Source organism: Ranitomeya imitator, chromosome 4, assembly GCF_032444005.1.
Source record: "Ranitomeya imitator isolate aRanImi1 chromosome 4, aRanImi1.pri, whole genome shotgun sequence".
NCBI lineage: Eukaryota > Metazoa > Chordata > Amphibia > Anura > Dendrobatidae > Ranitomeya > Ranitomeya imitator.
Window position 1 is genome coordinate 696,189,386 of NC_091285.1, and position 21,481 is coordinate 696,210,866.

At 46.1% G+C, this 21,481-nt stretch overlaps 1 protein-coding gene across 1 annotated transcript in view; it reads left to right on the forward strand.

Moving 5' to 3' along the window:
* Nucleotides 1-6,434: 6,434 nt before the first annotated feature.
* The window catches only part of LOC138674750 (olfactory receptor 1500-like), a 33,435-nt gene continuing 18,388 nt past the window's right edge, over nt 6,435-21,481 (forward strand). Inside the window, exon 1 of the mRNA XM_069762566.1 lies at nt 6,435-7,007. Within this exon, the coding sequence (XP_069618667.1) occupies nt 6,435-7,007 (573 nt within the window). The remainder of the gene's footprint in view (nt 7,008-21,481) is intronic.

Consider the following 21,481-nt stretch of genomic DNA (forward strand, 5'->3'; position numbering starts at 1 on the left):
GAAACATCAAACGCTGGCCAATGGTCATATTTTTTGCTATGTTGAATTTGGGTGGTATAAATTCACAAGTAATTTATCTTGAAAACAAGCTTGAACCACTCCGTAGACGATTGTATCTGAAAAAATTGGCCCATGAACTAGTACTTGGAGAGCTACGCAGGAGAAGCGTGAAAACAATCGGTATCCCCTCTCGCCTTCAAGTTCAGCTCAAAAGGTTCCGCCCAGAAGATGATGGTGAAAAGTCACCATCTGCACCACCTCACAAAAGAAGGAGATGCACCACCTGCCAAACGGAAAGCGGAACCAGAAGGCTTTCAAATTATGAATGTCTCAAATGTCATAAAGCAATTTGCCTGACACATGCAAAAATGGTGTGTAATTCTTCCTATTTGCTCTGCAAGTGTGACTTTTCTGGGGAAACCTCAGCATCTACTTCTGATTGAATATGTTTTTAATAGTACTTAAGGTACCTTAAAATTAAGTTTGTGTTCAAAAATTTTCTTTGTACATTTTTTTGAGACAGTCGAACTGGGGACTATTTGGCGGGAGTTTTGAAAAGTTTGTATTTCATAGTTATTAGTTTTATGTTAAGTAAATGTTTTTTTTTGCAACTGATTATGTGTAGTCTCTTTTATTACATCCCTATGAAGGTCACTGATCACTTTTAGAGCACTGAAATTGCAAACATTAGATATTATAGGTATTTTTCCAGCAGGCGCCTGACAGGCACATTGTATGTGAACTCGTTAGTCCGAATATTGTATGTGACGGAGGGTTAAAAGTGCCTACAGCCAGCCCAAGTTTGTTATGTTAGGCCTTGGAAGCCTGTCTGCGGTCACTCCTTCCACTAGACTTCCACTGACCAGACCACTGCTGCCCGTGTACCCCTGGAACCAATTTAAAAGTGCCTACAGCCAGCCCAAGTTTGTTATGTTAGGCCTTCGAAGCCTGTCTGCGGTCCATTCTTTCAACTACTACTACACTGACCAGGTCACTGCTGCCCGTGTACCCCTGGAACCAATTTAAAAGTGCCTACAGCCAGCCCAAGTTTGTTATGTTAGGCCTTGGAAGCCTGTCTGCGGTCACTCCTTCCACTAGACTTCCACTGACCAGACCACTGCTGCCCGTGTACCCCTGGAACCAATTTAAAAGTGCCTACAGCCAGCCCAAGTTTGTTATGTTAGGCCTTGGAAGCCTGTCTGCGGTCACTCCTTCCACTAGGCCTCCACTGACCACACCACTGCTGTCCGTGTACCCCTGGAACCAATTTAAAATTGCCTACAGCCATGTGTTATTATTTTAGGCCTTCGATGCCTGTCTGCGGTCACTCCTTCCACTAGGCCTCCACTGACCACACCACTGCTGTCCGTGTACCCCTGGAACCAATTTAAAATTGCCTACAGCCATGTGTTTTTATTTTAGGCCTTCGATGCCTGTCTGCGGTCACTCCTTCCACTAGGCCTCCACTGACCACACCACTGCTGTCCGTGTACCCCTGGAACCAATTTAAAATTGCCTACAGCCATGTGTTATTATTTTAGGCCTTCGATGCCTGTCTGCGGTCACTCCTTCCACTAGGCCTCCACTGAGCACACCACTGCTGTCCGTGTACCCCTGGAACCAATTTAAAATTGCCTACAGCCAGCCCAATTTTTTTATTTTAGGCCTTCGATGCCTGTCTGCGGTCCATTCTTTCAACTACTACTACACTGACCAGGTCACTGCTGCCCGTGTACCCCTGGAACCAATTTAAAATTGCCTACAGCCATGTGTTATTATTTTAGGCCTTCGATGCCTGTCTGCGGTCACTCCTTCCACTAGGCCTCCACTGACCACACCACTGCTGTCCGTGTACCCCTGGAACCAATTTAAAATTGCCTACAGCCATGTGTTATTATTTTAGGCCTTCGATGCCTGTCTGCGGTCACTCCTTCCACTAGGCCTCCACTGACCACACCACTGCTGCCCGTGTACCCCTGGAACCAATTTAAAATTGCCTACAGCCAGCCCAATTTTTTTATTTTAGGCCTTCGATGCCTGTCTGCGGTCCATTCTTTCAACTACTACTACACTGACCAGGTCACTGCTGCCCGTGTACCCCTGGAACCAATTTAAAATTGCCTACAGCCATGTGTTATTATTTTAGGCCTTCGATGCCTGTCTGCGGTCACTCCTTCCACTAGGCCTCCACTGACCACACCACTGCTGTCCGTGTACCCCTGGAACCAATTTAAAATTGCCTACAGCCATGTGTTTTTATTTTAGGCCTTCGATGCCTGTCTGCGGTCCATTCTTTCAACTACTACTACACTGACCAGGGCACTGCTGGCCGTGTACCCCTGGAACCAACATCAGAAAATATAAAAATAAGTATTTTGCTTATAAAAAAGAAAATACTGGTGAGATATCAAATGCAGACATTTTAACATTAAAAACAAACACACAACTAAAATCTGGTACAGTACTAAAAATGGCCACCAGCTACAATTACTTTCTCCTGCAAGTAGTTAACTGAAAGTTTTTTTAAATTGAAAACACACATATGGCATCCACCGAGTGTTGTCCTGTCGCGTCTTCTTTATATTATTGCCGAGAAGATGCAAAATAATGAAAATAATAAAATCATTAATTACCAAAATAATAGAGAAAGTCAACACCACATTGCAAATAAACATTCATTCCAAATAAAGAAGCAGGGCGCGTCCGAGGGTGAGTATATACCTAATAAGAATCTAATCACCCTCGGACGCGCAATGCTTATTTCCAACAGCCTTCCTTCCTAAGAATCAGCCCTTCCGTCGTGTAGAGAGACGTTGTGTTACACTCCAAGGTGTTCCCCAGGTTGCCTTTCCTGAGCTTCGATCTTCCGGCTCTCGTTTAGTAGTTCTTGGAAACTACACTGCATTAGGCCTTCAAATTGGGTATGGGGTGTAGAGAGAGGGTGTGTTACACTCCAAGGTGTTCCCCAGGTTGCCTTTCCTGAGCTTCGATATTCCGGCTCTCGTTTAGTAGTTGTTGGAAACTACACTGCATTAGGCCTTCAAATTGGGTATGGGGTGTAGAGAGAGGGTGTGTTACACTCCAAGGTGTTCCCCAGGTTGCCTTTCCTGAGCTTCGAAATTCCGGCTCTCGTTTAGTAGTTGTTGGAAACTACACTGCATTAGGCCTACAAATTTGGTATGGGGGAAACATTGGCGCATCTGCGGTCCCTCCTTCCTCTAGGCCTCCACTGACCTGTCTACTGCTGCCCGTGTTCCCCTGGAACCAATTTTAAATTGCCTACAGGCAGCCCAATTTATTATGTTAGGGCTTCGAAGCCTGTCTGCGGTCCCTCCTTCCACTAGGCCTCCACTGACCTGTCTACTGCTGCCCGTGTACCCCTTGAACCAACATCATAAAATAAAAAAAAAAGGATTTTGCTTATAAAAAAGAAAATACTGGTGAGATATCAAATGCAGACATTTTGACATTAAAAACAAACAAACAGCTAAAATCTGGTACAGTACTAAAAATGGCCACCAGCTACAATTACTTTCTCCTGCAAGTAGTTAACTGAAAGGTTTTTTAAATTGAAAACACACATATGGCATCCACCGAGTGTTGTCCTGTCGCGTCTTCTTTATATTATTGCCGAGAAGATGCAAAATAATGAAAATAATAAAATCATTAATTACCAAAATAATAGAGAAAGTCAACACCACATTGCAAATAAACATTCATTCCAAATAAAGAAGCAGGGCGCGTCCGAGGGTGAGTATATACCTAATAAGAATCTAATCACCCTCGGACGCGCAATGCTTATTTCCAACAGCCTTCCTTCCTAAGAATCATCCCTTCCGTGGTGTAGAGAGACGTTGTGTTACACTCCAAGGTGTTCCCCAGGTTGCCTTTCCTGAGCTTCGATCTACCGGCTCTCGTTTAGTAGTTGTTGGATACTACGCTGCATTAGGCCTTCAAATTGGGTATGGGGTGTAGAGAGATGGTGTGTTCCACTCCAAGGTGTTCCCCAGGTTGCCTTTCCTGAGCTTCGATCTTCCGGCTCTCGTTTAGTAGTTCTTGGAAACTACACTGCATTAGGCCTTCAAATTGGGTATGGGGTGTAGAGAGAGGGTGTGTTACACTCCAAGGTGTTCCCCAGGTTGCCTTTCCTGAGCTTCGATATTCCGGCTCTCGTTTAGTAGTTATCGGAAACTACGCTGCATTAGGCCTACAAATTGGGTATGGGGTGTAGAGAGAGGGTGTGTTACACTCCAAGGTGTTCCCCAGGTTGCCTTTCCTGAGCTTCGATATTCCGGCTCTCGTTTAGTAGTTGTCGGAAACTACGCTGCATTAGGCCTACAAATTGGGTATGGGGTGTAGAGAGAGGGTTTGTTACACTCCAAGGTGTTCCCCAGGTTGCCTTTCCTGAGCTTCGATCTTCCGGCTCTCGTTTAGTAGTTGTTGGAAACTACGCTGCATTAGGCCTTCAAATTGGGTATGGGGTGTAGCGAGAGGGTGTGTTACACTCCAAGGTGTTCCCCAGGTTGCCTTTCCTGAGCTTCGATCTTCCGGCTCTCGTTTAGTAGTTCTTGGAAACTACACTGCATTAGACCTTCAAATTGGGTATGGGGTGTAGAGAGAGGGTGTGTTACACTCTAAGGTGTTCCCCAGGTTTCCTTGCCATTGCTTCGGTCTTCCGACTCTCGTTTAGTAGTTGTAGAAAAGTACACTGCATTAGGCCATACAAAATGGGTATGGGGTGGAGAGAGATGGTGTGTTACACTCCAAGGTGTTCCCCAGGTTGCCTTTCCTGAGCTTCTATCTTCAGGCTCTCATTAAATTGTGGTTAAATGGAACAACTGCATTTGGCGTACTAGTTGGTTTGGGGCCTACTATCGGTGTCTGCCACTCCTTGCTGTTCTCCTCCACTGAACAAAGCTGTGCCGCCTGTTTACTACGGTTGCCAATTTTGAACTGCATTTCGACTACTTACTGATTTGGCCCTACTCTCTGTGTCAGCCTCTCATTCCAGTTGTCCTCCACTGCAATGCCCCCTGGTTATTCCTGTGTTACCAATTTTGAACTGCATTTAGCCCACTTTCTTCTTTGGGCCTATATCTGTGTTTCCACTTCATCGTGCCCATTGCCCAGCCAGTGATAGATGAGTCTGCTGGTACATTGACCCATAACGCAACATTCCCCGTGCACGCTACACAACAACATTGTGACCCTGCTGAAAGTCAGGTTGCTCTTCCCGCATACCATACCACCTTACACGGGGACAAAGAGGAAGGTGCAGATGAAAGTGCAGGTTCCTTCATCAGGTGGGGGGAGGAATACTAGTTGGCGACGTCACTGGCACAGGGCCTCTCATAGTACGCAAAAGTGTTGCTGCCGGTGGGAGGCGCCCCCGCCGTGCAAACACACCGCTGTACTTTGAGGGGCCCTGTGCCAGTGCCAATGCCAACGAGTGGGCCCCCCTGCTTGCTCAGGTTCACAGCACTTGCAAAGTTGAAATACTTACCTCTCCCTGCTCCACTGCCGTGACGTGGTCCAGATTTCCTGGGCCCACTAATTACTTGAACCAGCCCTACCCCCCACAACTTTAGCCAAATGACCCCCAATTTCAAATGCCTTCCAATTATTATAAGGTAAATTACGCTTGACAAGCTTCATTAAGAAGAATGGATGGTTTTGACATTAAAATGGGCACTCTAGGTGTTTTCCTGGCCCCCACTCACTGCCGACTATGCTGCCCCATTGACTTGCATTGGGTTTCGTGTTTCGGTCGATCCCGACTTTACGTCATAATCGGCCGATTTCACTCGACCCGACTTTGGACATAGTCGGGTTTCGCAAAACCCGGCTCGACTCTAAAAAGGTCAAGGTCGCTCAACTCTACTGGAGACTTAATGAATCGTTGTTTGATAGCCCGAGACATACAGACAAACTTAGAGCCATCATCTCTCATTTCTTCAGTGAAAACATAAATACGGGTCATCTCACTCCCATTATATGGGAAACACATAAAGCCGTCCTCAGGGGTGAACTCATCTCACTTAGCTCGTAAATTAAAAAACAAAGAGAAAAAGAAATCCAATCTCTCCTCCACCAAATAACCACTGCAGAACGTACACATAAAAGTACTAAATCACCCGAGTCTCACCAGGATCTTGTTTTTCTTCGTAACAAGCTCAAAGACTTATTAAATGTAAAGTCAGCTAAATTGTTTATGTATTGCAGACACCGCTTTTATTTGCATGGCAACAAAAGTGGGAAACTCACCACACAATTGCTAAAGAAGCAAAAAGAGAAAAAATTCATAAAAAAAATTGTTGCGTCGACAGGCAGGAGAGTGGTAGACTCAAAAGAGATTGCTGAGACCTTCCGGCAATACTACGAATCCCTCTAATAACCTGCCCCTTTCTGATGATCTGAAAAATTGCCCGACAGCCATGACTAAAATCCAAACTTTTTTGGCCTCTCTTCCCCTTCCAAAAATCTTCCCTGAAGAAGGTAACGCACTCACGGCCAAAATTACACTTAAAGAATTAGAAGACATCTTAAAAACCATCCCGAGTGGGAAGGCACCTGGCCCCGATGGTTTCCCGGTGGGCTATTACAAAAAGTTCTCTGATATTCTTCTTCCCCACCTAGTTGATCTGTTTAATTCCTTTCTAGAAGGGAAGCTCCCACCTCGCCAGGCCTACATTGCTATTATACCTAATATAATTGCTATTATACCTAAGGAAGGGAAAGACGACAGCCTGTGTAGCAATTACCGCCCTATCTCATTGCTCAACACTGACCTGAAACTGTGGGCTAAGGTGTTGGCTTCGAGGTTGAATGGTGTCTTGTGCAAAATTATTCGGCCTGACCAGGTGGGTTTTGTGAAGGGTCGCGAGGGCAAACATAATTCTACTAAAATCCTCCACGCTATTTCATATGCAAAGAAGACTAAGACTCCATTGACTATTCTGTCCACTGATGCTGAAAAAGAATTTGACAGAATTAGCTGGAGATACATGGTCTGTACACTTCAAAACTTTGCCTTCCCACAAGCCTTTATAGATGCTGTAATGTCCCTCTACGTAGATCCATCTGCTAGGGTTGGTGTGAACGGTATTTTTTCCGAATCATTTAATATATCTAACGGTACCAGACAGGGCTGTCCTCTCTCTCCCTCCCTCTTTATCATGGTCATGGAAACCCTTATGGAAAAGATTAGACAGGATAGTGAGATCATAGGCCTTAAGATGGGTAAACTTGAGGTCAAAGTAGCTGCTTTTGCCGACGACCTTTTAATCTTAACCTCCAATCCCAAAACATCTTTCCCGAAGTTAATGTCCCTGTTTGCCGATTTTGGTGAGATATCTAACTTTAAAATAAACGCAAATAAATCTGAAGCAGTAAATATCTCAGCAAAAAACTCAGATATCCTAGATTTAAAAGAAAACACCCCTTTTAACTGGCCATCAGAGAAACTAAAATATCTTGAAATTTATCTAACGGCCGACCCTTCCTCCCTTTATAAATGTAATTATACTCCCCTCCTGGCACGGCTTCAAACGGACTTAAAAAATTACGACATACCTTATTTATCTTGGATGGGCAGAATAAATGTCTTTAAATCTTATATTTTCCCCAAAATATTTTATACCATGAACATGGTTCCCATACCCCTTCCCAACTCATTCTTCCATTCAGCCAACCAACTGATCTCCCAGTTTATATGGAAATACAAAAGAGCCAGACTCCCTTTTAAAATTCTCTCTCTTCCTAGAGGTAGCGGCGGTCTTGGCCTTCCAGACATCAAAACCTATTACAAAGCCATACATATTGCTAGATGGTTTAACCTGGTAAAACCCAATCCAGAAAATCTCAGTACAAATCTAGAACTTGCTATACTAGGGGATGAAGCTGATCTCTATCTTTGGTCGTCTTTTAATTGCACACGCATTGTTAGGACTGGCGGAACGCACCAAGACAGATGGTATAGATGCGTTCGCAGTCCGGGGTCCACCGTGCAGGTGAAAACCTGCTGCTAGCAATTAGCAGACTATATGGTGGTACACTAGAGTATACACGCGTGGGTTAACCTCACCCAGCGTGAAAGAAGCAATCCTGTTAAGGCACAGGACCGCGGTACCGCACCTAAAGCGCGAGCAAGTAGTCAGCGAACTCAACCCCAACTGGGATTGAAGTCCGATTAGACCCTTGCTGGCGCAACACCGCAACTGGGTGTGAAATGAAACAGAAGAGCATGCAGTGCCGCACTGACGAACGCCACTAACCACCCAGGCTTGGGTAAGGAAAGCACAGAGGAAGTGCACGGCGCCGTACTGGCGGACACAGCAACTGGACGCTATAATGTGTGACTAGTGCTGTAGGATAAGTCGGGCGCTAGGTAGCAGCCATACACCTTCCGCGAACAGTCATACTATAGGGTAGGGGTATCCAAGGACGACTTGCACTCACAACATACACACATTAGCAATTGTTTGACAATACTAGCGCATGGCCGTGCGGTCATGCGCAGTTTATATAGCAGCAGCACAGGAAGTGGCCACAGCACTTTTGCCCTTCTAGGACCTGCCAAGAGGACCAATGGAATGTGCTGCAGAGCCTGAGCACATGACCCTCGATCTCCAACAGGAGACCTTACGCTGGGCATGCTCAGTACGTGCAGACAAGGACTTAGTCCCAGAGAAGTCCGCTCGCTGCTGACCAGCACTGACTTTAATGGCAGAGACTGGAGAAGCAGCAGTAACTCTCAGAACAGAGTGAGAATGAGCAAGACGCTGGGACCGACGTCCTTGCTGAGCAGGCTCCACTGCGGCTGGACAAGAATGGGAGACCGCAGCGGAAGTGGTTCGAGATTCCCCCTGTGCAGAAGCGGGAACTCGACCCCTAACACGCATAAAATCTAATGAGATCCTGTCTAACACCCTATCCATAAAGCGTTCCCTTATACCAAACCAGCTTCCGTATTGTCATTTTCTAGACAATATTCCAATTAAGATCATCCCATGGTTGGTGGACCCTACCTATGAAGACATTTATGGACTCTGGACATCCCTACCAGACGCCCCAATCTCTCAGTTCCTTTCAAACTGAATACCTTGCATTGAAAATTGGCCAATCAGTGCCATAATACAACCTACTAATTTTCTCCAGAAATATCATATACACCGTATAATGACCGCGTTTAGAACTAAGATAAACCAATCTGCGGATTGGCTCTGGCTTGACTTGCTAGGGAGGTTGAAAACTCCAATCACTAAACTGGTTTCTAAACTATACGTGAACCTCCTCAAAAGTTCAACTCAATTTAAACCCTTATATCTTTCTTCCTGGGAGATGGAGTTGGGTCTGACGCTTTCCCCTCATGAAACTCAGCGGGTACTAGCCAATTCCCATGGGTTTTCCAGATGCATCCTATTGCAGGAAAATGCATTTAAGATCCTTTCCAGGTGGTATCATACCCCGGAAAGATTGTTTCATTTGGGATTGGTGGATTCCCCGCTGTGTTGGAGGTGTTCTCGATGTGTGGGGTCCTTAGCGCATATTTTCTGGCTCTGTCCGGAATTAAAACAATTTTGGGCAGATGTAAATATATCTTTACAAGATATGGGCCTGATGGATCGGGATCTAACTCCCCAGGAGGTGTTACTCTCTCTTCCTTCTTCCTCTTTTAACCCAAAGAAACACGACTTACTACCCATTTTATTAGCGGCCGCAAAACACTTAATCTCAATACACTGGAGAAAAACATCTCCGCCAACGCTGGAAGAATGGATCCTCAAAGTCCAAGACTTATATCATTTGGAGGAATTATCTAGTTGGGAGGCACGCTCTCACGAGAAATTCAAGGATTCTTGGCTTCCGTGGGAGGTGTTTTTGTCCCCTGCTCTTAGACTTGGGGCGGAGGACCCCCCTTGAGGAATTCATCTACTAGCTCCCTACCAAGAGTTCTGTTTAGCCCTCCAACTTATCTTTTCTTTAGCAAGACGCGATGACCGTCCCGACTCTATTTTTTGCATGTTCCAGCTTTTTTCTTTGCCATCCATTCCTCCTCCACCTCATCTGAATTCAATTTTATCCGCGGTAAATTAGTCCTTCCGTCGCACCCTCTAGCCTTACAAATTTCTATCATAACTTGTACTGTATCAAGGGCTAGTTCTTTGTAGTCCTGAAATTTTGTTCTAAGTTCTGAAAGCTCAATTGTCTTCACTGTCTAAGGAATGCATACGTATAATCCATCTGCCATGAATATCTTTAGACATATTATAAAATGACAAATACCTGTATTTCTTGACATGAGAACGAATGTTTACTGTTTTATTTCTGTTCATTGAAAACTTAAAGAATTTCAAAAAAAAAAAAAAACTGTTTAACGAGAGCCTGCAAATTGAAGCTCAGGAAAGGCAACCAGGAGAACACCTTGGAGCGGCAGACACTGGTAGTAGGCCCCAACCCAAGTACTAGCCCCACTGCAGTTTGATTAATAAACTATTTAATGAGAGCCTGCAAATTGAAGCTCAGGAAAGGCAACCAGGAGAACACATTGGAGTGGAAGAATCAGTTTGTAGACCACAACGAAACTTGTGGCCCCAATGCAGTTTTATAATTCTGACAGGCTGAAAACCATCCTTTTTTTTTTTTTTTGAGGAGAACAGCTGTATTAAGTGGCGCAGACAGACACTGCTAGTAGGCCTTACACCACAAAGTTGGCTCACTGCAGGTTGAAAAAAAGGTACATGTGTACACGGTCGACATTGGTGTGGACCGCAGACAGACTTAGTAGGCCTACAGTAAAAAAGTAGGCTCTATGCACTTTTAAATAGGTTCCAGGGGTACACAGGCAGCATTGGTGTGGTCAGCGGAGGACTATTGGAAGGAGGGACCACAGACAGACTTAGTAGGCCTAAAATAAAAAAAATTAGGCTCAATGCAGTTCAAATTATCATGCAGGGGTACACAGGCAGCATTGGTGTGGTCAGTCGAGGACGATTGGAAGGAGTGACTGACACAGTTAGTGCTCCCAAAAAATAAATAGATGTTAATGTCTCGCAAAACAACAAAACCAAAAAACAAAAGGGTGGCATACTTAGGTACAGGGGTGGGTTCCTCTGCTGAGTTTCAGACATAGTAATTTGGCGCCGCTAAGTATTTACTGGTGTCAATATAGGACCCTGACCCTGACTATTTTAACTAGCATCATACATGTCAACAAATTGGTATTGTCAGTGCCAGGCATTGAAGGATGTCAGCGCATAGACTAAACATTGGTGGAGCTGTGAGAGATAATTTTGCAAGTGGTAGAGCACTGTTTGAGCTGGGGGGGAACTCTCTTGTGGCCGGCGGTACAGGCCCAGGGCCCCTCATGTTACAATGATGTGTCTGACGTTGGGTGCGCGCCACCACCACCAGAGACACTTTATTGTACTATAAGGGACCCAGTGGCAGTGCCGTCGACCAAAAGCGGGCACACCCACCTCTTCAGACAAATGGCACTCTCACGGGTGCTTGCGCCAAGTGGCGAGACCACGGCCCCGTGGGGGGAGTTTGCCCATTTATGGAGGTGTAAACCTGTTGTATGCTGGACAAACAGCTGCTGCAGATTAAGAGATTGGAACAGTCAGTAAGACCAGTCCACAAGCAAGACCTTTTTATAGGAAAGCTAGGTGTCAGCCGGGAAAGGTGGGGCAAAATAATTCGAAATCCATGAGTGGTTCATTTTAATGAAGGTTAGATCATCAACATTTTGGGTAGCCAGACGAGTCCTTTTTTCGGTCAATATTGAACCAGCAGCACTGAATACTCTTTCTGATAGCACACTAGCTGCTGGGCAAGCAAGCTCCTGCAATGCATATTCTGCCAATTCAGGCCAGGTGTCTATTTTGGATGCCCAGTAATCAAATGGGAATGACCTGAACCCGGCCTTGCAATGCCAACAGTTTCTATCGGCCCCAGAGAAGCTTCCTCATTCAAAAAATACTCATCCCCATCATCCTCCACATCCTCCTCCTCTTCGCCCGCTATCTCGTACTGTAGACTGCCCTGACCAGACAATGGCTGACTGTCATCAAGGCTTTCCTCTTCCTCAGCTGCAGACGCCTGCTCCTTTATGTGTGTCAAACTTTGCATCAGCAGACGCATTAGGGGGATGCTAATGCTTATTATGGCATTGTCTGCACTAACCAGCTGTGTGCATTCCTCAAAACACTGAAGGACTTGACACAGGTCTTGTACCTTCGACCACTGCACACCTGACAACTCCATGTCTGCCATCCAACTGCCTGCCCGTGTATGTGTATCCTCCCACAAATACATAACAGCACGCCTCTGGTCGCACAGTCTCTGAAGCATGTGCAGTGTGGAGTTCCACCTTGTTGCCACGTCGATGATTAGGCGATGCTGGGGAAGGATCAAAGACTGCTGATGGTTCTGCATACGGCTGGAGTGCACGGGCGAACGGCGGATATGCGCGCAAAGTCTGCGCACTTTGAGGAGCAGGTCGGGTAACCCCAGATAACTTTTCAGGAAGCACTGCACCACCAGGTTTAAGGTGTGAGCAAGGCAAGGAATGTGTTTCAGTTGTGAAAGGGCTATGGCAGCCATAACATTCCTTCCATTATCACTCACTACCTTGCCTGCCTCAAGATGTACAGTGCCCAGCCATGACTGAGTTATGTTCTGCAAGAACTCGGACAGAACTTCCGCGGTGTGTCTGTTGTCGCCCAAACACTTCATTGCCAATACAGCCTGCTGACGCTTGCCACTAGTTGTCCCATAATGGGACACCTTGTGTGCAACAGTGGCAGCTGCGGATGGAGTGGTTGTGCGACTGCGGTCTGTGAACGAGCTCTCGCTTCTGCAGGAGGACGAGGAGAAGGGGGGCGAACGCCTACAGCCAACTGTTTCCTAGACTGTGGGCTAGGCAGAACTGTCCCAATATTGCTGTCCCCTGTGGACCCTGCATCCACCACATTAACCCAGTGTGCTGTGATGGACACGTAACGTCCCTGGTCATGACTACTGGTCCATGCATCTGTTGTCAGGTGCACCTTTGTACTCACAGATTGCCTGAGTGCATGGACGATGCGGTCTTTTACATGCTGGTGGAGGTCTGGGATGGCTTTTCTAGAAAAGAAGTGTCGACTGGGTAGCTCGTAGCGTGGTACAGCATAGTCCATCAGGGCTTTGAAAGCTTCGCTTTCAACTAACCGGTAGGGCATCATCTCTAGCAATGTGGGCGTTCAAACCCTGTGTACGCGGATGTGAGGATGAGTACTTCCTTTTCCTAACAAGAGTCTCATGTAGGGTGAGCTGGACTGGAGAGCTGCAGATCGTGGAACTAGCAGGGGTGCCGGTGGACATGGCAGACTGAGAAAGGGTTGGAGATGGTATTCTTGCCGGTGCCCTACATGCTGTGATTCCTACCACGAACCTAGTGATTCCCTGGCTGCTTTGGCATGGCGACAAAACATGCACATAAACTGCAGGTGGTGCGGGAAATGGTGGGCTTACAATCAGGGAAGGGATGTAGTGTTACTGACTAGCTTCATTGGCCGAGGGTGCTACAACCTTAAGGGACATTTGGTAGTTAGTCCAGGCTTGCAAATGCATGGTGGTTAAATGTCTACGCATGCAACTTGTATTTAGACTTTTAAGATTCTGACCTCTGCTTAAGGTAGTTGAACATTTTTGACAGATGACTTTGCGCTGATCATATGGATGTTGTTTAAAAAAATGCCAGACTGCACTCTTTCTACTATCGGATACCTTTACAGGCATTGCAGACTGAGCTTCTTTAACCAGATGGCCACGCTATCCTACAACTGGTTTTGGTTTTGCCATGCGTTTTTGGCCAGATACGGGCCCGGCAGATGGAACCTGTTGCTCTGTTGATGCCTGCTGCGGCTCCTCCTTCTCCGCTTCAGAGCTACTGCCGCCTGCACCCTGTTCCCCAATGGCTGACAATCGGGGTCAACAACTGGGTCATCTATGACCTCCTCTTCTATCTCGTGTGCAACTTCGTCTGTGTCACCGTGTAAGCCGGTGGTATAGCGTTCGTGACGGGGCACCATAGTCTCATCAGGGTCTGATTCTGGATCAGTACACTGCGAGGGCAATATTCTGGTCTGAGTGAAAGGGACAGCATAGTAATCTGGCTGTGGCTGTGCGTCAGTGCACTCCATGTCAGATTCAACTTGTAATGGGCATGGCCTGTTAACTGTTTCACTTTCTAACCCAGGAACGGTATGTGTAAAGAGCTCCATGGAGTAACCCGTTGTGTCGCCTGACGCATCCTTCTCTGTTGTTCTTGGTGAAGAAGAAAAGGAAGCGACTTGTCCCTGACCGTGAACATCCACTAACGACGCGCTGCTTTTACATTTAGCAGTTTTAGAAGAGTAGGCGAAAGAGCTAGAGGCTGAGTCAGCAAGGTAAGCCAAAACTTGCTGTTGCTGCTCCGGCTTTAAAAGCGGTTTTCCTACTCCCAGAAAAGGGAGCGTTCGAGGCCTTGTGTAGCCAGATGACGAACCTGGCTCCACAGCTCCAGACTTAGGTGCTATATTGCTTTTCCCACGACCACCTGATGCTTCACCACCACTACCATCATTACCAGCTGGCAATAACCGCCCACGGCCACGACCTCTTCCACCAGACTTCCTCATTGTTTTAAAAACTTAACCAAACTAACGGTATTTGTTACTGTAAAACCAGTTACAAGGTGAACTCAAACTTCTGTTGGATTTATATATCCTTTTATAGGTGGGTGAGACTGCAGGGAAAATCAGGCCCAATGTATAACAGTACACAGCTTCAGTGGCAGACAGATGTGCCACTAACAGGACTGACGCTGATGCAGACACTACAAATTAAAATCTCCCCCTTTTTATTTTTTCTGGGAGAATATTGAAGAAATGTGGCCCACTCTTATACAGTATATGTTCTGTGGCACACAATTTGAGACAGGTGGCACACACAGCACTGGCACCAAAGCAGATATGCCAATCTTAATCCCCCACTATTTTTTTTTATTTATGGGAGAATTGGCAAGAAATCAGGCCCACTGTTAGACTGTATGTTTTCTGTGCCAGAAAATGAGACACAGATGCCACACACAGGACTGCCACTGATGCAGATTTGACAATTTTAATCTGCACCCTTTTTTTTTTCTCTTCAGGGAGACTAGTGAATAAATATGGGCCACTGTATTATAGTATATTTTCTGTGGCAGAAAGTGGCTTGAAGAGATATAACGAAAAAAAAAAAGGGACTGTCCTACAATTACTATCTCCCTGCAGTAATCTCAGCAAAGTATGGCAGGCAGCAATAACAAGGAGTGGACTGCTGCACAAAAAAGTCAAAAGTGTGGACAAACAAACAAGATAGCTGTGCAGAAAGGAAGGAGCAACAGGATTTGTGCTTTGAAAAAAGCAGTTGTTTTGCACAGCGGCGTACACACAGCAATGCAGCTATCAGGGAGCCTTCTAGGGCAGCCCAATGAGCTACAGAGCTGAGGAAAAAAAAAGTAGCCTCCACTGTCCCTGCAAACAAAAGGTGGTGTTGGACAGTGGAAATCGCTACAGCACAAGCGGTTTGGGGGTTAATGGACCCTGCCTAACGCTATCCCTGCTTCTGACGAAGCGGCAGCAACCTCTCCCTAGGCTCAGATCAGCAGCAGTAACATGGCGGTCGGCGGGAACGCCCCATTATAGCCCCTGTGATGCCGCAGACAGCAAGCCAATCACTGCAATGCCCTTCTCTAAGATGGTGGGGACCAGGACCTATGTCATCACGCTGCCCACACTCTGCGTCCACCTTCATTGGCTGAGAAATGGCGGTTTTTGCGTCATTGAAATGCGACTTTGGCGTGAAAGTCGCGTACCGCATGGCCGACCCCGCACAGGGATCGGGTCGGGTTTCATGAAACCCGACTTTGCCAAAAGTCGGCGACTTATGAATATGAACGACCCGTTTCGCTCAACCCTAATCATCACTACACCTGTAGATAAAAAAATCTACTCTTCTAGAAATTAGGGGCTCTGTATGTCGAGTCCGCAATCTGTTTAGGAAAATCTGTGGTCCAGGAGGCAAATAGCACTCCGTTCCTCCCGAGTCTCTCTGTATGGCTAAGCAGTTGTCATGTCGGACGCTGTTCACACTAGGGCATCCGAAAGACAGCGGTAATTCCACATTTGTCCACTATACGCTCATTGGCGCTGGCTAGATTTTATCCAGGATATCCAGGGTTAATCTGGCTGGTACTCTGGTTGGAGGCTGGATCACGCCCGTGGCCTTTAAATAGTCATTCTGGACTTTGGGCGTCGCCGATTATAGCTTGTGTCTTTTGCCTGGTGATCTCGGTCTGGAGTGATGGTCTAGGAGTTGAAGTATCGTATCTGGTGGTGTATTATCCTTTGTCATATTTCTCCTTCCTATATTTGTGTTTATTTTTGCCCTGTGCACATTATAGTGTTTTCCTGTGTGTCTGCGGCGAGGTGCGTTTTTAGTTTTCCCTGTCTGTACTTTCTGTGTAGGTTGGTGTGTGGTCTTATCACTGGGTGGCGGGTGGAGGTTTCAGCATAGGGCTGAAACAGGAGTCAGGGTCAGGCCTGTCGGCCCAGACAAGCACACCATCAGTGTAAATTCTGGGAGAGGGACAGACAGGGTTTTCCCCAGTCTGAGGGATATTGCAGGGGCCCGGGTAATCAGCTTTAGTCTACCCAATACCCCCGTGACAGCAGTACTGTACAGCCACATATGGGGCATTGCCATGTTCAGTAAAAATTCTGGGAAAAATTTATTTAACAGCCATGGAATCTGTAGATGAGCCAATCTGTTAGACATGCTTGTAGTTGGCCTCAAATTTTGCAAACATTTTAATTTTCTATCATTCAAATTTTTTTGTGATTCACTTCTTGCGAACTCAGCAAAGTGTCAGTTAGGTTGCGTCTATATTGCTGAATGTAATAAGCATAATGGTTAAAACAAATCCTTCACAGCATTATCTGTCCTGTTAAGACAGCCCTCGCTCTGCTAATCTGTGTCTCCTCCCATTTCTTTTGACAATCTTACCTTGGTTCATGGCTCCTGCAATTGAGTAGTGCCCAGTAGGGTTGAGCGAAACAGATCGGCACTTTTCAAAAGTCGCCGACTTTTAGCAAAGTCGGGTTTCGTGAAACCTGACCCCATCCCACTCTGGGATCGGGTCGGCGGTCGGCGATCTCTACTGAAAAGTTGGGTTTTGTTATATATATATATATATATATATATATATATAATGTCATTCAGACACATATATATATATATATATATATGTATATATAATTATATTAAGTTCAGCGCGATATAGCAGAAAAGTCGGTAATTCAATTACCGGCTTTTCTTTTCTCCTGCCAAAACCCGACATATGAGGAATGGTTTACGTACAATAAACCATGTCATATCCCCCTTTTTTTTTTGCATATTCCACTGTTCTGCCCACCTTAATGTGCAGAGTTAATTATCATGTTATTCAAGTTGTGGCCACTGGAGGTCATCAGTTGCCTACTTTTCATGTTGTTTACCAACCTTTCCCTCCTAAGAGCAATGTCTTATGGGTTAGTTCCGCCCACATTCTTCTTGTGAAGACAAGCTTCAGTAGCCATTTTTCCTCAGATCTGCAGAGAGGCACACGTGCTCCTGTCTCGATTACTTTCTTACCCCTGTCCTAACGGATCTCGGTACGTTAATAAAGGTTTAATGCATCTTATGTTTGTGTTAGTATTTAAGCCTTATGCAGCTCCTATAGTCAGATATAGTTAGGCAGATGTGATTTGCAGCTTGCAGTTAGGTTAATGTGTACTCTGCATTTAGATAGATGCATTCTTGTATAGAATAGGGCAGTGCTGCTAGAATTACTGTGTAATGCACTCTGTATAATTCTTGCTGTAATGTCCCAGTTATTTATGTGATATGCATATGTGCATATACTGAAATGCTGTTATTCTTTACAGTTTTTCACCAGTCATCCACTATGATCAGTCATCCACTATGATCAGCCATCCACTATGATCAGTCATCCACTATGATCAGCCATCCACTATGATCAGTCATCCACTATGATTATTCACTGAACATCCACCTTGTACATCAACATCATTCACTATTCGATCATCTACTATGAATACTGTCCACCATTGTTGTTCAAGGTTATAGTTTTGGTTATCATCACCCTAATAAATAAGACTTAAGCATCAACACAGTCTGTTTACTGGGATGTGGATGAAGGTTTAGCCATATGTTGGAATCCACACAGCATCCTACGTGGAGGAAGACAGAACAGTGAAAAAACGAGACCGCCAGTCGCAGGCGGTGATTGTAAAGTAAGAACAGATTAGCTGCCTTCAGTGAAACTGATAGCCGGTCGCAGGCTGTAGTTGTTCAGACTGTACGGAACCGCTAACACCCACACTGCTCCGCATTCGGGTATCACAGCAGCCGCCATACAGCCGCAGGACTATACTGCAGCCCGCCAAGAGGAGCTACATCATTCCCGCCACGCGGAAGCTCACCGCACCTAGACTCAGTTTCCCGCCAAGACACTCAGCAGTACGCAGCTAAGCGCACAATGTCTCGAAACAGCACATCCTCACTCAAGACGAGGTCACGAGCAAGCTCTAGCAGGTCATCATTAGCAGAGCTGGCTGCTGTCGCTCGTGCTGAAGCTGAAGCAGCCAAAGCGAGGTCTTCCTTCGCTGAGAAAGAAATGCATCTAAAGCTGAGACAAGCAGAGCATGCAGCAGAAAATGCACGTATGCGGGCAGAGCATGAAGCAGAAAATGTACGTTTGCAGGCTGAAACCGCACATTTGCGGGCAGAGCATGAAGCAGAAAATGCACGTTTGCAGGCTGAAACCGCACGTTTGCGGGCAGAGCAAGAAGCAGAAGGTGCGCGCCTGCAAGTGTCTCTAGAAAGACTTATGGTAGACAAAGAGGCAGCAGCTGCAATAGCTAAGGCAGAGTACTTGGAAGCCATGAAGGATCCTGATTATGAGAGACACAGCAACGTTCTTGGAACAGATCTAGAGCAGCAAGATCTAGCTCAGCACGTCTCAGAGTACGTTCATCGACACTCCAGCATGGACAACACCCTCGACAGACTACAACGATCAGCCTACGCCGATTATCATCGATCCAACCCCGAACTTCACTACTACAAACAAGAAGACGTCCAACACAGAGGAGTCGACCACAGCTACCGTTCCACTGAGAAGAAGGTACCCCTTCCACCTCACCTTAAAGAGACATCTTCTTCACCAGAAAGGTACTATGCAGACTGTCTGAAGCCAAGAGCATCTCACAGGTATGGTGATGCACCACACACTAGACATGGCTATAACATACCGGCTCGTACCAACACTGATCAAGCCACCATAGACTTGGCAAAGTTCTTTGCCCGCCGAGAACTGGTAACAAAAGGACTTGTAAAGTTCACTGACAAAGCCGAAAACTACAGGTCGTGGCGAGCTTCGTTCCAGAACGCCATTCAGGGACTGGACCTTTCTAGTAGTGAGGAGTTAGATCTCCTGGTAAAGTGGCTTGGAACTGAATCGGTCGAGCATGCTAAAAGACTAAGAGACCTTAACATAGAATACCCACACATAGGTTTACGTAAAGTGTGGGAAAGACTTGACGAATGCTATGGGTCCGTAGAAGTAATAGAGAATGCTTTATTCAAAAGAATTGATGATTTCCCTAAGATAGGGCCCAAGGGTTATCAAAGACTTAGAGAATTGAATGATTTATTGATAGAGTTACAGGTCGCCCAGAAGGAAGGTCACTTGGCTGGATTGGCATTCTTAGACACTGCTAGGGGTGTCAATCCAATAGTACAAAAACTTCCTTACAATCTTCAAGAAAGGTGGATTATACATGGTTCACGGTATAACAAATTCATAACGTACCATTCCCTCCTTTTACTGTATTTGCTGAGTTTGTCACCCAGCAAGCCAAGATCAGAAATGACCCTAGTTTTGATCTCACTCTGTCATGTTCCACTACCCCTGGTGTCAAACCCAGTAAGACACCCGTGGCAGTCCATAAAACTGATATTGATTCCACAGGTCCTCCACACAAGACAACTAAGCCCCCTACGGAAGAGAGCAAACCTCAGGATGTCAGTAAGCAGTGTCCTTTACACAGGAAACCACATCCTCTACTAAAGTGCAGAGCCTTCAGGGAGAAGACTTTAGAGGATCGCAAAGGTTTCCTCAAGGAAAACAACACCTGCTTCAAATGCTGTGCTATGACCTCTCACTTCGCCAGGAACTGTGGAGCTAGCGTGAAATGTGCAGAATGCAGCAGCACGGATCACAATACAGCCTTGCATCCTGGACCACCTCCAGGAGTGTTGTCACAAGCAGAGGAGCACAATGAGAAACAGAAGAACACCGACGAAGACACCCCTGCGGTCACCTCTCAATGTACGGAGATCTGTAAGGGACTCAAGGGAGGAAGATCCTGCTCAAAAATCTGCCTTGTCCGAGTCTATCCAACAGGCCACAGAGACAAAGCGCTCAAGATATATGCAATCCTAGATGACCAAAGTAATAGGTCTTTAGCCAGGTCCATCTTCTTTGACAACTTCAGCATTGTAGGCCCCGGTTCTCCCTACTCCCTTAGGACATGTTCAGGTACCGTCAAGACGGCGGGGAGGAAAGCAACCGGATACAAAGTGGAGTCCATCAATGGCCAGACCTGTCTGTCACTACCGACCATCCTGGAGTGCAACCAGATTCCTGACAACAGGTCTGAGATACCTTCACCAGAGATGGCAACGTATCACCCCCACCTGAAGCGTATAGCCCACCTGATACCTAAGTTGGAACCAGAAGCGCCAATAGCTTTACTTCTGGGAAGAGATATACTACGAGTCCACAAGACTAGAGAATATATCAACGGCTTACTGAATGCTCCATACGCGCAGAGGCAAGACCTTGGATGGGTCATTGTAAGAGATGTCTGTCTAGGAGGAGCACACAAGCCGGTCTCAGTCAACAGTATGCTTACCAGCACACTAGAAAATGGACGTCCATCCCTCTTCCAGCTGTGTCACAATAGTCTGCTGGTAAAGGAACTACCGAGCAGCACTCCCCTACCTTGCCCTTTCTCAGTTCCTATCAATGAAGACCACGCCTGTGAAGGTGAACAAGACCACATAGGATGTACAGTCTTCCACAGGACGAAGGAAGACAACAAGGTAGCGATGTCTATAGAAGACAAGATATTCCTGGACATCATGGACGAACAAATAGTCAATGATACGGCGAATAGTTGGGTCGCACCTCTACCATTTCGACCTCAGAGGAGACGCCTACCCAACAACAAGGAATTGGTCTACAGCAGATTCATCTCCCTAAGACACAAGCTTCAGAAGTCACCTGAGACGAAGGAACATTTCTTTACCTTCATGGGAAAGATATTCCAGAACAACCACGCAGAGATTGCAC